Source organism: Eulemur rufifrons, chromosome 8 (genome assembly GCF_041146395.1).
Source record: "Eulemur rufifrons isolate Redbay chromosome 8, OSU_ERuf_1, whole genome shotgun sequence".
NCBI lineage: Eukaryota > Metazoa > Chordata > Mammalia > Primates > Lemuridae > Eulemur > Eulemur rufifrons.
In genome coordinates this window covers 9,373,132-9,390,232 of record NC_090990.1, presented here as the reverse complement: position 1 = coordinate 9,390,232, position 17,101 = coordinate 9,373,132, and the positions used below count along the sequence as shown (strand labels likewise).

General features: G+C 52.0%; 1 protein-coding gene across 1 annotated transcript in view; it reads right to left on the bottom strand.

Annotated features, from left to right (window-relative positions):
- Positions 1 to 376: 376 nt before the first annotated feature.
- The window catches only part of FHAD1 (forkhead associated phosphopeptide binding domain 1), a 115,038-nt gene continuing 98,313 nt past the window's right edge, over positions 377 to 17,101 (bottom strand). The window contains exons 26-33 of the mRNA XM_069477353.1: positions 16,630 to 16,759; positions 15,876 to 16,003; positions 12,764 to 12,859; positions 12,112 to 12,332; positions 11,396 to 11,561; positions 7,015 to 7,095; positions 4,588 to 4,641; positions 377 to 770 (exon numbers count right to left, since the gene is read on the bottom strand). Of these exons, the coding sequence (XP_069333454.1) occupies positions 654 to 770; positions 4,588 to 4,641; positions 7,015 to 7,095; positions 11,396 to 11,561; positions 12,112 to 12,332; positions 12,764 to 12,859; positions 15,876 to 16,003; positions 16,630 to 16,759 (993 nt within the window). The 3' untranslated portion in view covers positions 377 to 653. The remainder of the gene's footprint in view (positions 771 to 4,587; positions 4,642 to 7,014; positions 7,096 to 11,395; positions 11,562 to 12,111; positions 12,333 to 12,763; positions 12,860 to 15,875; positions 16,004 to 16,629; positions 16,760 to 17,101) is intronic.

The window sequence follows — 17,101 nt, the reverse complement described above, 5'->3', positions numbered from 1 at the left end:
ACTCTTGAATTTACGAACTATGTGATTTTAGGTGGGCCATTTCACTCCTCTGGACCTCAGCTTCCTCATCTGTAAAATGGGGGGACATAATACTATTTACCTCCCAGGGCTTGGGGGAGGATTACATGAGAAGTGTTCTGAAGACCCTAGAGTGCCATATAAATTTTAGTCATTATTACGGAAGCAATAAAACTGATTGGCATTCTAAATTTATTATAATAAATGGAGATATAAATTCACCATGCCATGCCCCCCATAGCCCTGAGGTTACCATCCTGCCCTGTGGCTCCAGCACGAGTCTTGGGTTTTCTCAATGGGGTCTCTTGGAGCTCCTTGAAGGTTTGATGTTTGGTTACAACGTGACCCAAATGTGGAACCACATAATTGTACCTACCAGGCCTAGGAGTCAGGGTGACAAACCTGTATTCATCATATACCTGAGTATGTGAACATTCATAGGCATTTAAAAAAAAGAACCCCTCCCCCACACTCTCCAAAATACAATATTGTGCAAAATATCAGTCTAGAAAGAAAATACTAGGGTAACAATCTTTAAAGTCCTACAAAAGCATCTTAGTATTTTGACAGAAGACAGAAGAGTCAGATGGACTCGCAGAGGATCACGTAAGGCCGGTGGGATGACGGACACTTCTCTAGTTCCTTCCGCCAGGCTTCAAAAGCGACAGGCTCTCGCTGGATCTGCTGGAGGCTTCTTTCTTCAGCATCTCTCTTTCCTGGTCCATCTTTAGGATGGCTTTCTTGACTCCAACCTTCAACGGGCAAGAGGAACACACACACAAATTCTGTAATTGCAGCAAGATCCCAAAATGTTTCACTCAAATGGTTTTGTTATTTTTTAAACACAAAATGTAATATATATATATATATATATATATATATATATGCATACATAGATATGAGCAAAAAGGAGAAAAGATGATTTATCATTATCACACTACCCAAAGATAAGCTTTATCAGTGTTTTGGGGTACACTCTGCCTGATATACAGATATTTCTTCCCCTGTTTACATTCTCATGTAAACCAGGAGTTTCTTATGATGAGCACATTCACTGTGATGGTGTTTCTCCCGAAAAGCTGTTACTGAATTGAACGTCTTAGGTCTCTGACGGCTTAGAGGAGAAAACGCAGTACATTTGAAGGGGTCTGTCTAACCCTCTGAGCACTTCCCACCCCCATGGGGGTGTCCCGGCAGCCAAGTGCACACCCTACTCCCTGGTCACAGCTGATTGACCGTACACTTGGCACAGCTGTGCTTTTCAAATGATTGCCCTCAGGATTTGGGGCTAGGGACTCTGAGATGCCACTCACTTCTTGGGCTGGTCCTTTGAACTGGCGGACTGTGAGGTTATCCCTTCCTGTCACACGACTGGAGAGAGAAGTCAGCAGAGGTGTGGAGAGGACAGACGGCATGTGCTGTGTGTGTGCACGTGTGTACACGGGCGTGAGGGATGGTGCCCGGGGTCCCACGGCTTCCCAGTTCTCTCCCTTCCTTTTCATGAGGCTGGGACTTCTGTACCCTTAGGAGAGTCCCCGCCCCCCTTTCTGAGTAGGTTTCTGTAACCTGCAGCCCAAGAGTCTCCCTCACACGCAGTTTTGTACACACTGTAGATACTTCTGTGATTTGAAAGTTTCTTTCCAGCAGTGCTTAAACCACCAACCCGATCTACAGACCTTCCACTCCAGCCTGCAGGACCCGCATATTCCTGGGGCAAGAGGGCTGGGTGGGTGGTCGAATTTCAGCCCTGCCACTTACTACATCGCCCTCGGTCTCCTCGTCTGTCAAACAGGGACCAGAACATCAGTCCCGTCTTCCTCAGAGGGCCAAGAGGAGATTCCGGGAGGATTTCAATAAAAGGGTCTGTTAGGACCATCCCTTAAGTTCTTTTCACCTTAAGCCTGGTTTAAAAATCACCCCGAGACCTGTGCCAGGAGCCGCCGGGAGCCTGGAATGTGTTTGAGACTACATTCCAGATCGTTTCAGGGTGAGAAAGGCTAAAATTGCTACACCAGCCCACAAAGTCAATATTAGTCCGAGTGCCCAGGGAAAAAGAAAACGGCAAACATCAAAAGGCTTTCCCTCTAAACAACCCTTCCTTTATATTCCTCTTCATTGGATTTTCAATAAAATTGCTGACTGTGGGCGGTTCCCAAATGCCAGTGCCCTGACCCGGTGTGGAGTCGGCGGTCGGGGTTGGAGCCAGGGAGTTTGTTAAAAATAAAGAATCCCAGGTCCCTGGCGCCCCCACCCCCAGGTCTGCCAGGAGCCTGGGCTGGGAAGCGCCACAGAAGGAGCTTTGGTTCTCTTTTTGGTGTGACGAGGGAGGGGGCAGCAGAAGGCAGCAGGGAAGGCTGACCTGGGAGGGGATGAGACTGGCAGTGTGCCAATGCACGTGTGGGCAGAGGGGCTGGGGAGCCAGTGAGTCCACCCTGACACCACGCATTGGAGCCACCTGCCTCGCCCTTAGAGTGAAAAGGCAGAGGTTTAAATGGCGACGACCAGGTGGAAATTAACTCAGGACCCACTGGGGTGGCTGCTTCCAGCAGCTGCGGGCATCTAGGCAGCCCCCTGCCCATTCCACACAAGCTCAGGTCTCCCCCCGCCCAGGCAGGCCCTTCCTGGTGCCCCGACTGGGCAGGTCCCTGTGAAACACGCTCCCGAGCTCAGTCCACGGGCCACGGCCCTCAAGACACTTTGCACACAAGAATTTTTTTTAATCATTACGTGCATTTACGTTTAAAAAAAAATGGCCCAAGACTGTAAGCCAGGAAGGCAGGGATTTTTATGTTTTCATTGATCTAATTTTGTGTTTCTCAACCGTTTTTTCATTATTGGCCCCCCCCAGACTTCTTAGACATTTTTCCCAATGCCTCCCGCCCCTTTATAGATAGCACTGTGCACATATATACTATACATATACATGGAAATCTACATATCTGTATAGATACATATCTGTGCTTTATATAGAAAATGAATGAGTTTTTGCCATTGGGCAGCCCTCAGGTTTTTGCCCTTTCAGGGGTGACACTGACCCCTTGGAGGGTGCGTGATCGAACCTCAGCACCTGGACAGACTCTGCCACGTGGTCGCAGGCTCTCAGTATCTGTTGATCGACAGAGGGCCAGGACAGTCTCTCTTTTTGTTCACCCTTCTCTCCCCAGTGCTTAGCACAGTAGGTGGCCTAGAAAATTTTCCTATTTAGCTTACAAACCACAAACAATTGTAAACGACTGGTAGCCACAATGAAAAAAAAATCAATGAATGGCATTTTGGAGCACAGAAAACAAAAACCCACAGGGCCTTGAAAATAGAAGAGATTCCAGTTCTGAAGCTTCCTAGAGAGAGACTTTTATGAATGGGCAAGACGGAAGGAGTGGATCTTACGGGGCCTGCCTTCTTTAAGGTGGTCACGATGACTCTGTCACCCTCTGGACTCAAGGCAGGTGATAGGGGAGGGAGACCCCAACTACAGTTTGCTAGGAACCTGGAGGAAATCCTTTTGAACCGAGGAGATCCTAGACGCCAAACTCCTAAGCCCTGGCGGGAAGACTGGGAAATGGGAAGATAACTCTGCTCGTGGCTGAAGCACCATCTGCCCGCATTCTGTTGAGGCCAGAGGAGGCCTGAAATTCCAGGGGGCTTCACATCGCAGAGAAACACAATATTCTCACAATGTCCGGGGCCCATCTGGACTCCTTTGTCATTTTACTCCGTCAGCCAAAACCTAGTGTAGGGCAGTGTCTGCCTGCTCCCGTCTCTCCCGGGTGCACGGATGATTAAGCAACAAGCCTCCCCCCTCTTCCCCCGTTGCAGGGCGGCAAAGGTCTCGGGTCTAGGGGAGCCTGGGGACACCCTCTATCCTCCTAACATCCTGCTAAGGGCAGTAGCTGCCTTCTAGTCTTAGGACAAGGGTGCTGGTTGAGAAGAGGCTTCTATTTTCCAAAAAGGTCCCTTGCACAGAATATCTTTGGTTTTTCCAATGATAATTTTGTTGTCTCAAAATAACTGTGGCCTTTTGTCAAACTCGAATATATCTATCTCCTCTCTCATTCACTCAAAACGTATTTAGCTTTCAAGCTTCCTGAGAGCGTGCCTCTACTTTCTGCAAAGCGGAATACGGGTTGGGTCAATTCCAGTTCCAGGGTTGAACTGTGAATGGCAACGGTTCAACATGTCTGAGACTTCAGAGCCTTGATTATCGACTCTTAAAAAAGAGTATTCTAGAGGATGCTCCTTGAAATTCAAGAGAAATGCCACCCAAACCATATCAGGTTTACTACCTGAAGGAGAGCAAGGGGCGCTCACCTGTGGTCACAATCACACGGAGTTCCATAGAGTTCTCCTACTTAGTTGTGTGGCTCTGACCAATTAAAGTCTCTGAGCCTCAGACCCCTCATCTGTAAATTGGGGACGATAACAATACCCACAGGGTGCTGCGATGATGGCTGGGTGCTCAGCTCTGTGCCCGACACACACTAAGCGCTCAGTACATAACAGCTACAGGACTATGGTCAGCTGGGTTCCTGCTGACATCCCACTGTGCTCTCTCTTCTCTTTCTGGCTCACCTGGGAATTTGAGTTCTGCATCTTTTTCTTCACCATCTCTACAAACACTCGTCTCTTTAATACAGAAAAAATATTAACAAAATTTAGCTTCTGTTCCTCTTTGCCTTCTGAATAAAAGAAACATGGGTTTTTCTCAACTTGCAGATGCTACTGATTTGGAACATGGGGCCTTTGCAGGAACAGGGAGTGGTGACATGGTCTGGGGCGGGTGGGGGCACAGCTTTGGGAGCCCTGGTGCGCTGTCCTGCTGAGTCTCTTGGGGACCTTTGTTCCAGGTTCCAGCAGAAGAGACTGGCCACCTGGGGGGCCGGTGAGGAGCCCTGCACTCTTCTTGGAGGACGAATCTGGAAGCAGAGCCTTCCAGAGCAGGTGGTTTTCTACCTAAGCGTCCCAACAGCTCAGGCACGATGGGACCCACAGTGGCTAAACTCCCTGCAGGGAGACCAGGGACTACAGGGGGGCCTGTTTGGGAGCCACCGTTCCCCCAAATCTGAAGCTTGCTATTGCCCTGGGGTTTGATCTACAGTTGCTGACTGGTGTCCACAAGACACCTGTACTGCAGGGACAGCTCTCTGAAGACAGAGCACCCGCTGGGCGCTGGAGATACAGCAGGGAGGGAGGGAGCTGAGCTGCGGTCTCCCTCTCAGAGCCCTGAGCTTCACCTGGGGTCCCCAACCTGATGCTGCCAGGGGCCAGGGAAGTAAAAGAAGAGGGTGAAATCGGGACAGCAGCAAACCCTGGAGCACGGGTCCTAAGGTGGCCTGTGGGATCGTGGGCCTAGTGCTGCCACAGCATCCAGGTTTCCCAGAGAAGCCAGAAATCCAGCGTATTTTGTGAAAGTGCCCTGTTTTGAAATGTTACTTAAAAAAAAAAAAAAAAAAAACCCAAAACAAAAAACATCCCATGAGCCAAAAGCAGTACATCGGTGGGCTGCCATTTTGTGACATCTGCTCAGAGCCTCCCACCCTGGCATCTAGTTGGCGCTCAGTAAATAGCTGTTGGAGAGCGGCCAGATTAAATAAAGGCTGCCGGTAAACTTGAATTTCAGAATGAAAACAAACACTTTTTAGAAGTATAAGTAAGTCCCCTGCAATATTTGGACCTGCTTACACTAAATAACTATTTGTTATCTTATACTAAATAACTGGGCATCCTGTTTGGTTTCCCCCCTTTTTTCTGGTGACCCTGTGTAGCACTCCCAAAACTCACGGGGGAAGCGGGTCAGGTTGTCCTTTGGGACAGGGGCGTCAGTGCTCGTAAGTCTCTTCCGTCCTTACAAAGCAACCATCTGCGAAGGCCTCAAGCCCGTATTTAGCTGACAGTTGCCCTCTAGGAGGCCTCGAGCTGCAGCCGCTCAATACTGATCACAAACTTACTGAGAGGCGCTGCACTCAGAGGACAGTCACCATCCAAATTCCCAGATATCTTAAAGCAGTGGTTCTAAACCAACCTTTCTTCCTCCCTTCCTCCCTCCCTCCCTTCCTTCTTACCCTCCTTCCTTCCTTCCTTCTTTTTCTGCCCCAGCAGAACCCTTTACCCGAGCAAAAGCCTGTGAGGACCTTGGCATATGAAACAGATGAAGGAGAGCTGCTCTGGTGGAGACAAGGCGTGGGGTGTTGACAGCCACACCCCTCCTGGGGACCCAGGGGCTCCGGGGAGCTCCAGTGTGAACACTGCTCCCAAGTCCGCTCCTGGGCTAAGTCCAATCAGTGGACAGCTGAGCCCTGCAGAGCGGAGCCCAGCCCCCACCAGACCTGCTGTCACTGGACTTTACGGGACTCACTGGGAGGTGGTGGCACCACCTGGCTCCAGAGCTGTTCTGAGATGCGGCACAGCCAGCAAGGCGCTGCTTCCGCATCTTGGGCTGTTGCTCTTTACATCAACGACTTTGTCCTATGAACACGTGTGAGCCTCCCACCGTGAGCTGCAGACCAGGCTGGCTTTCCATTTCTCCTTGGCTGCCAGGAAGGCCGGGACTCCCCCTCGGCAGGTGCAGAAGCCGATACAATAGGCACTTCCCCCTCGTTCCTGACTTCCTTCTGGATCCACTTCCCCCCTTCCTTCACCCCACTTATACCGTCCTTAGGGCAGGGGCTCCGGGATTGCCTGCTCCTCCCTCCTCTCATGACCTTGTCTCCAAGGCCCCACATCACTGAGCGCCTAGGATGGTTGCTCCGTCAGCCAAAACGACACTTGCGTTTCCCCGCTGCCTTCTCTCACCTCAAGATATCGCTGTGGCTGCTTCGCTTGTCTCTTAGGCCACTTGTTCAAACCGCAGGCAGGTGGGGTCAGCGGCTGGGGCTGGGAAGGGACGGGAGTGGAGGTGTGTGGTGTTCCTGGGGTGTTTACACGCCCTCAGCTCTTACCCTGTGCGCCAGACTGCCTCTACTTTGTGTCTGGCTGCGACATCAGAACACCTCTCCGTACCTGCCTCTCCTTCTCTTTGAGGAAACAGTTGCAAGGTGTTGGTTCTTTTGCATTTCTCTGTTCGAGCTCCTCTACGCGTTCCTGAGCGAAAATATCAGGTGAGCAAGAGAGTGTTGAGTATGTTCTTACCTGTCCCAGTCTGAGCCACACCTCTGCGGGTTCCAGGAGACACTGGGACTCGCTGGAATTGGTGACCCGCAGATGGGTGGGGAGTGGTGGTCTTCTTGAGCTGTCTTTTACCCACGCACCGCACCCTAACTGCACTCTAACCACATTTTCCTTTTGCATCCTTCCGTGGGCCCGAGGGCACCACTCCCAAGCCCCCCGTCCCATTCTCATCCTACACAACATCTCCCAATTTCTACTCATCGGTCAAAAACACACAGTGGCACCGAGGAAACCAAGAACTTGAGAATATCTGGGCCCAAGGAACTCTTGGAAAATAGTGAGTTGAATAGAATAGTGATGATAGTGATGATGGTATAAGAGCATGCACTGAGTGGTCCTAATTGCTAAGAGTTGTATTTTATTTTATTCATTTGTTTATTTTATTTATTATTTATTTATTTAGAGACAGCCTCTGCCACCCAGGCTGGAGTGCAGTGGTGTGATCATAGCTCATTGCAGCCTTGAACTCCTGGGCTCAAGTGATCCTCCTGCCTCAGCCTCCTGAGTAGCTGGGACTACAGTCTGGTGGCACCACATCCAGCTAATTTTTCTTAGTTTTTTTGTAGAGATGGGGTCTCACTATGTTGCCTAGGCTGGTCTCAAACTCCTGGCCTCGAGCAATCCTCCCACCTTGTCCTCCCAAAGTTCTGAGATTACAGGCATGAGCCACCGAGCCCTGCCTGCTAAGGGTTTTGTATGCGTGTTCTCATGGAATTGACCCTTATGAGTTAGGCACCATTTTTATCCTCATCGTAAAGATGAGGGATCTGAGCTCACTAAGCAGAGGGACGGTTAGGGGCTCCAGCCCAGCTGAGACCACCTGGCAAAGCCAAGCCCCTTGGCCAGGATTTGGTTGGCTGGAGCCTGGAGGGGGAGCGGAGCTGCCGCCCCAGCCAGAAGCTGCCCATGCATTTCAGCTGTTCTCACACTTCAAGTCCTACTAAAGGCCTAAGAAATGGTCTGTGTACTTCTCAAAGGGCATCTTCTGTGCATTTAAAGCTTCTCTATTGAAAATTCCGGTCTTAGCCCATTCATGAGAAGTATCGGCCCTTTCTTGGCCGTAGCCCTGGCTGTATTGACCAAACAGAACAGACAGCTGCACAAAGGCGCTGCCGGCTGTAGGAGGACCAGAGGGAAAGCTCGGGGTTTGCTGGACTCGTCAGCGGGCAGGAAGCTCTCTCAAAGAAATGCAGGGATTGTCCCCACCATCCGTGAGTTGCCTTTTCTCTTCCCCGTGGTAACCGAGTGACCGAGCCCGCCGCGTGCCGGGCGCTGCCCGCGTTACTCCACTTACCCTCCCTGGCCCAGGAAGGAGGCCCCACTGCTGCCGTTGTTGCTGCTGTTGAGAAACCTGAGACTTAGAGGTAAAGTCACCGACTGAGGGTCTCTCGGGGGCAGAGGTGGGCTTGAACCCTATTTGACTCCAAAGTCCGCCTCTTAGCTCTGAGGACACCGTTGCCTTGCCTGGCAATGCAGGAAGTGGACCAGATGGGGCACAGCCTGGGTCACTGTCACGGTCACACTGTCCCATGGAGGGGCTGGGAGGGCTGAGATCGGGGGTCCCGTTTCTGCTGCTGAGTATCGGGGTAATGCCACCCTCCGTCCACCCTCTCAGGGGCTGGCACCGCCAGCTCTCCTTGCAGGTGACGTGAGGTGAGGCGCGTGCCCGCAGGTGGTGAGCTCCGTGAATGGCCATCAGCTTTGCCGTGATCGTGCCACGGCTCCTATCCAATCTTTCCCTGCGTTGTAACTTCCATGAATTTGAGAGTTCCCGGCTCTAGCTCTCCTGGGGACCCCGACACGGGCTCAACGTGGCCGTTTCAGACCCTCCTCCATGGAAGGCGGTCTGGTGCCAAACAGGCTGGCCCGGCCCTGCCTTGTGTGTGAATGAGGCGGCGCATGAATAATGCATGTGAAGCTGATTATGTAAATCCTCAGGTTTTCTTACATTTTCAGCCAGCACATGACAATGGGCTTTTTGGGGCCCTTTGCCGTCTCATTCTGTGGTTTGGTGTCTCTGCTTTGGGGCCCGGCCTGCCAAGCCCTGGGGGATGTGGGGGACGCCTCGGGAAGGAGCCAGCTCTCCAGAGGGCACATCAAAGGACCGGCCAGACCTCTGTCGCTGCCCAGCTCTCCCCGGCGTGGCACAGAGTGAAAGGAAGCCAGCCTCTGCCCGAGGCAGCCCCATGACACGCGCAGACTGGGGCTGTGATGTTTAATTCAGAGCGGGGAATGCTAGAAGTGCCACATCCGGGCTCCGTCAGAGCAGGATGGCTGCCCTCGTGTCTGGGGCTGCAAGCCAGGGGGCCTTGTGGAGGTTCGCAGGGTGGAGGGCGGCCTCCGGGGGACTCACCCACCAGTGCCTGCTGGTTGGGCAGGGGGCTTCCTTCTATGGGGGCTCGGTCTCCTCTGAGCTCAGGCAGACAACACACACACACACACACACACACTCTGAAACACACGTGTGAGTGTGCCCACACACACACACAGCGCCCAGGCAGAAAAGCTACCAATGACAAGGCAGAGACTCGGGCCAGCCCAGCAGAGAGCCCGGGCGCTGGGGCAGGAGAGCCCTGGGGCGCAGTCCCGGCCCTCCTCACCAGCTACTGTGTGAACCCGGGCGAGTCTCTTAATTGAGGCTCAGCCTGCTGGTCTGTAAGGTGGGATCGCTGTACCCGGCAGGGCTGTTGGAGGCATTCAGAAACCTGACCGCGGCCGCAAGGCACAGACGGGCCCAGCGCCCGGCCTGTAGACCTCATGAAGAGGGACGGTGACCGTGGTTGTTTTCCCTGTTTGCCTGACACCAGCCTTGAGATCTGCTCTGCCGTAGGCGCGAGTCAAGGGAAAGGGAGACTCTGATTCTATTTAGAAGTCACCGTTCCAGTGCCTGGTCCGGAGGAGGCCCAAAGACACGCTCGGGGACTGCAGGAGCGGATGGACCAAGGTGTAAACTGCAAACACGAAAGCCCTTCTGCCAGCCACCTGGCAGCTCAGGGTGGTCAAGGGGCTTTTGAAACCGTCTGGGCGCTGGTCACAGGACCGACCTGAGAGACCACGTGCTCAGGCCACGGGCAGCACAGGGAAGGCAACATCCACCTGCTGGTGCTGGGACCTGAGTGGGGACTTTAAAGACGGCACAAGTCCCCTCACCATCCCAATGCACTTGGCTCCCGAGTTCAGACAGCGAGAGTGTGGAGGGCGAGGGACGCCTTCCTCACGACGCCCCGCGAGGCAGGGGCTGTGAGCTCTCACTTACTGGTGGGCAAAGCAAGGCTCAGAGAGGGGAAGAAACTTGCACAAGGTCACACAGTTAATAAGTGGAAGATTTGAACCCAGGGCCGACCAACTCCTGTACCGTGTTACAGATGAGATACTGGGGGAGGGGAGGGTCAACCCATTTTGGCTGGGCCCCCAGCCTGAGCCTGGAATCTGGATTTCTCAAGCCAATGCTATTTCCAGCTCCGTGCCAGGGAGCAGGCCTCATCCTCATGCCTTTCCTCGGCTCCTTTGGCCTGGAATGTCCACCCACCTGTCCTTTTGGTGGACAAACTCCAACCCTCCTTTGCAGCTCAGCGTAGGTCTGAAGGCTTTGGGAGGCCCTCGCTGACTGCTCTAGGCTGGGTGGATGCCCCCTCCTGGGCCACAGGGCCCCAGGCACCGTCCTGACACAGCCCTCACCACACTGCGTCAGCCTGAAGTCAGCTCTTCACCCGTCTGTTCCACCAAATGTCTCCGAGGACATCCATCCTCCCATCCACCTGCCCACGTTGTGGTCCAGTGTCCATCTATGCATCCATCCACCCATCCGTCCATCTGTCCATCCCTCAGCCTGTCGTCCGTCCCCTATCCATTCACCAAGTAGTTACTGGGTGTCTCCTATGCTCCAGGCGCTCAGAATAGCCAGCCCAAATCTCCGTTCTCAGAGAGCTTATTCACCTATGTCTTCCAGCACCTGGCAGAACAAGACAAATATGAATAGCAGCCACCATTTAAAGAGATTAAAAAGATGAGCACCACGAGTCTCAGGGAGGTTAAGAAACCTGCCTCAGGTCACACAGTAGGTGGGAGAGCTCCGGTGTGAACCTGCGTCTGTCTGATGCTGAGGCTATTCTGCCGCCTCCTTCGCATCAGCAAACGCTCCTGCACCAGCTCTGCCATCGCCAAAGGCTGCCGAGGGCAGCTGGGAGCTTCGGCCCGGGCAGAGGCGTCTCACCTTCTGCTGCTTGACCGTCCTGTTGACCCTCTTCTCCTGGTACAGCTGGTGCTCTGTGCGCTCCAGGGCCTCCTTCAGCAGGGCCTTCTCTTCCGCCTCTTTGTAGATGTCGTCCTCCAGCTTGGCCACCTGTGCCTGGTACATCTGGATGGACACTTTGCTCTGCCTGGGGGCACAGGGGGGACAGTCTCTTTTCTCTCCTCGTTCCCATCCATCCTCAGCATCCCAGACCCCGAAGCCTCTCCAAAGACCTCCACAGAGGGCTCGTGGAGGCCCGTTTTTACAAGCTGAGAGTGTGACAAGGATTTGGGGGCAGAGGGCAGCACAAACAGCTCCTCCTCGGCGGAGTCTGCATGGCGGGAGCATGGCCAAGGGTATGCCGCCAGCGCCTCCCACCTTCCCGGGGACTGCAGCTATTCAAAGTACACAACTGTCACGGCCACACAGGTGGTAAGTCATAAGCCAAGGGTCACAAAAGGTGCAGCTCGCACAGGAAGACGGCATACAGATCGGGGACACCCGAGCACTTCCATGGCCGCCTTCTCACACACAGACTCGCCTCTGTCGGGCCTGGGCCTGGTCGCTGTCCCTCCCCCTGCTGACATTCAGGTCATTCCGCACTCAGGCCTCTGCCCTTTGGTCCCAGGCTGAGGTGTCTCCCTGCCAGGAGAAGGGAGGCCTGGGCCTTTCCACGGGGACACGGGGTCCCGCAGTACCTGAGCTGTTCGATGTCCTTCTCGTATCCTCGCAAAAGCTCCTCTTTCCTCTCCAGCCGGCTCTTGAGTTGGGTGATCTTATCAAACACCAGATCGAGGTCCCTCTGTCGAAGCTGGCTGACTCTCTCCCTCTCTTTGGGGGAGAGGCACTTCATGGACATGTGACCCGACATGTCCTTGATGTTCATCAGACTCCCCAGCGTTTTGCTCATGTCCATGTACTGCAAGGAGAGCAACTGCGGATCAGAGGCATCGCCCGAGACTGCTGGTGGCCGCTTTAAGGAAGCAAACGTCTAATTCTATTTTATTTGTTTTCTGCAATTGCAGAGAACAAACAAATGCTTTGAAAAGGCGCGCAACTGGGCTTTAGTACGCCTTTCATTTTCTCCATATCCATTCACACTTTGCCTTGTTTGAGAACCCAGGGGGAAATGACAACAGATGTAAACATTCATTCTAACCACCCAGTTTTCCAAGAAATTAGGCTATGCAATTTCTGACCCATGCTGGGATAATACATGGGTCTTGCAGAGTTATTAGAACAACGAAATAGGTATATGAGGTTGATATTTAGCTAATCTATCTTATGGTTAACAACGACTGCAGGGGACCCAGGCTTTGGGGGCGGGGGACAGATGTCACATGTACATACCAGCTTTTCACTGAGGTCTAAAGCCTCACACGCGTCCATTCTCCCTGACTTCTCCATCGCTGAGCTGGACCCTGGGTTGTAAAGGCCACTCTGAGGCTGAAATCACAAAGAAAGAAAAACCCTCTTGGTGTTCCATTCGGAATGTCTCCAACCGGAGGCTAACGCACTGTGTGATTACTGAAGAATAACTCAAGAGAGTTGATTTTCATTTCGGTTCCTGAACATTCTATCTGATTTCTTTGTCAACTGCTTTCTTGTAATTGTATTCCTATCCTTCAGAGAATGACTCTTTCTTTGAAATGATCCATCATCTGTATCTCTGCTCATTGTCTTCCTTCTAGAAGGGTGGCTCTCAGTTGGGGGGATTTTGTTCCCTCCCCTGGGACATTTGGCAGCATCTGGACGCATTTTTGGTTGTCACAACTGAAGACGGGGAGTGCTACTGGCGTCTAGTGGGTAGAGGGCAAGGATGCCACACACACCCCGTGACACACAGGCCATCCCTCCACTGGCCCAGATGATCTGGCCCAAAATATCAATAGTGCCAAGGCCGAGAAAGCCCGGTCTTGATGTGAGCTCTGCAGAAACCGGGGCTGTGTGGCTGTTTGCTCACCGTCCCACTCCTGTGCACCTGGCACACGGTGGCACAGAAGGGGCGTGTTTGTTGAATGAATGACTGCAGGTTAAATAGAAAATATTCCCCCCGCCCCCTTTTATGAAAGGGATCTCATTTGCATGCAGCAGAAACTAGACCCCCAGGAAGTCTGGCCAAATGCTCCCCTCGTGTGGAACCAGGCAAGGGAGCATCAGGCGGCAGGCGTTTACAGCTGTGCGCTAAGACCCGGCACAGCCAGCTGGCTGCAGAAAGCCCCAACCAAATGCACGAAAAAGCCACCAGGCCACAAACAGGCCTCATGGATCTCCTTACAACTAAATTGGGATTTTAGTGTTTGCAATGATGGCCAAAGTCATCTCAGCCCGTGGCAGTTACTGGCACTACACTGGAAACCGCTGAGATTTAAACAAAACAAAACCAAACCCCATTACAAATATATAGAGCCCTAAAACTTTATAGGTCTTTGGACTTTATAGGACTGTGATAGGTAAGGTGGACATATTTGTCTATGTTAGGAGTGGATGTATTTATCTATCTATAGGGATAAGAATAAAGAGGCTGTTTGGGGGTGACAATTGGGCAGATTTGCTGCAAGAGAACGTAAAAGGCAGCCCCCTCAGCTGCACCCTCTGCTCCCCTCTCCAGGGTCCCCTCTCTTTTCCTGAAGGTGGTAGAAGTCCTGAGGGAGGGTCACCTAAGGAAGAGTTTGGGCTACAAGTTCAATGACACTGTCCCCACCTCCTTCTCTGCAGACTAGCGACCTCCAGGGACACAGTCCTGGCTCCGCCATTCATTATCTCTGTGACCTTGGGTGAGGTACTTGACCTTCTGAAGACTCAATTTTTCTTATCTGTAAAATGGGGATAATAATAGTGACCATGACCCAGGCTGCTGTGAGGATTCAATGAGGCAACGAAAGGCTGAGCCCAATTCCTGGCACACAGGACACACTCAGTACATGTCAGCTGTTCTTCCTCCAGCTGCTTCTCTTCTTTTTTTTTTTTTTTTTTTTTTTTTTTGTTGAGACAGAGTCTCACTTTGTTGCCCGGGCTAGAGTGAGTGCCGTGGCGTCAGCTTTAGCTCACAGCAACCTCAAACTCCTGGGCTCAAGCGATCCTACTGCCTCAGCCTCCCGAGTAGCTGGGACTACAGGCATGCGCCACCATGCCCGGCTAATTTTTTCTATATAGATTTTTAGCTGTCCATATAATGTGTTTCTATTTTTAGTAGAGACGGGGTCTCGCTCAGGCTGGTCTCGAACTCCTGACCTTGAGCAATCCACCCGCCTCGGCCTCCCAGAGTGCTAGGATTACAGGCGTGAGCCACCGCGCCCGGCCTCTCTTCTTTTAATTTTAATTCCTGCCAACCTTGGAGGACTGAGGTCTGTTAAGAGAGCTGAGAGGTTTCCTGTCGTGTGGTGTCAGTGGTGGGACTGGGGTCACTGCAAGGGGCTGCCAGGTCTTGGAACAGTCAGGCTGTGAAGCCAGCTGACCGCCTACCTGGAGAGTGACTGTCCACTCCCGACCTCAGGGAAGGAGCGTTTGATTTTATCAAGAAAACCAGCTCATTTCCAAAGACCCTCTAAAGCAAATGTCCAGAAAAACTGTTGGGAGGGAACGTTGGTACCGATAGGATGGACTTGGTATTTCTTCTAAAGGCCTGCGTGTGGCCTGGATCCGGCTTGGCAGCAAACGTGCACTCAGCGGGTCCTGTGATTGACACTGACCCGAGCTGTCCCTTGTCACGTGTCCATCAAACGCCCAAACACCCATTAGGGTATGAGTGCACCTTCAATTTCACATTCAAATCACCTCTGAAAATCCTGGCAAATAAACCTGTGCCTCTTTAAGAAGAGATGTTCTCCTTGAATAATGGTAGTATTTAAATCATATTTAATAGTAAGAACAGCTATCATTTATTAAGTGCTCACTATGAGCCAGACACTGGGCTAATCACAGAATTATCTCCTTTAGGTTTTTCATCATTTTAAAGCTGGGAAATGGAGTCCCAGAAAGGTTAAGAGCCTTGTCCAGAGTCACACAGCTTGCAGAGCTAGGATTTGGACACAGGTCCCTGGGGCTCCAGAACTTATGTCCTCTTAGTCATGGCTCCCTTCCTTGCATGTCTTCACGTTTTTCAGTTTACAGGGAAAGGCAAATTTTAGGTATAATGTTATAAATCAGCCCACTGAACAAGTTCTTCAGAGTGTCACATGTGATGTGAAGAGGGGGCCTACCGCGCTACAGCGATTGATCTGGCCCAGTGGCAATGCAGTGACACACCCTGCCGTGCTCACACAGAAGGCCACCTTCCTGTGCAAACACCGGACAACGGTGCGGCCAGGGCACCGACTGAGTACAGACACCAGCCCGCCAGGGGGACCTGGCCCCGAACCACCCACAGATACGGCGGTGCCAGGGCACCCGGGGGGTGTCTGCCCACAGGCCCACCCGCTCCACGTGCCGGTCACCGCAGAGACAAAGTTTCTTTGGTTACCGCTGGGATCTCTATTCTTGAGAGAGCTGGAAAATCAGGTTTTGTGTCCGATAGTATTTTCTGGACATTTTTTTCCGTTCTGAGAGTCTTTAATTCTAGAATTGATTCATTCAGGTGGTCCTTACGATCTAGAAAAGAAATAATTTAGACTCAAAAGAAAGGCTCAGGAATAAGTTATTTCATGTCATACCCACAGCTACTACTTAGGGGACACTTACCACAGGCCTGTTTTAATCCTCACGACCTCCCTTGGCAGATGAGGAAACTGAGGCCTACAGAGATTATTGACTTGTCCGAGGCCAGCACCAAGGCACCGAGGGTGAACTTAGCCTAAGGTCCCTCAGCCACAGAACAAGGGCAGGACTCGAACCCAGGCTTCTGGCCCTGGCCCCGTGCCCTACCCAACAGTAAGCTCCAAATCTTGAGAGAGCCCTATCCCCGCTAAATGGGGTACTCTACCAGGTTCCCCAACGCTGATCCTTGGACAGTGTTAGTCCATGACAAAGTTTCTACCCGGCCACAGCGAAATAAGAAAAAGGACAATAGTGAGTTCTTCACTGAAATCCTGTTTATTTACTCTCAAGGCCTGCTCTTCACTCTGAGCTCACGGCCTGTCCATCTTTTTTTGTACTGCCATGTCCTTGCAGTTCTGAAATCATGGGGATGAGAGATGACAGTCCTGGCAAGTTGCTCAGTCCCCAGAGCGAGCCCGTGTGTGGGCTCCGCTGCTCTGGCCAGGAAGGAGGAGACTTACTTGCCAAGCAGGCCTTCTCGAGTTCTTTAATGCGCGCTCGAAGTTCAGACAAGGCCTTTTTCTGACGCTGAATGACCTCCTCGTGTCGAGACCCTTTGCACTTGGCCCCTAGGTCACTGAAGGATTGCTCCTGTGGGCAGAATGGTGCAGACAGCGGTTGATTAGGGATGAGAATACTGCTCTTATATTCACAGAAACATGGGCAATTCATGCATAGCAGAAACTGTCACTTAGCACGTTTGGAAAATACTGAAGGGCTTCGGCAGAGAAAGAATTTAAATTTCTCATCTCAAATATCAAGTCACATCTAGGAAGATTTCCAACTCTCCTACCTACTTAGCATCACCATAAATAAAAGATCTCCTCTATGTTCCCTTTTCTCGTTTTATTTATTTTTCTTCTAATATTCTTCTATGCCTGGGTTTCCATTTGTTGTCATTGTGGTCTTGTTTCCGAACAATCATGCCAATCT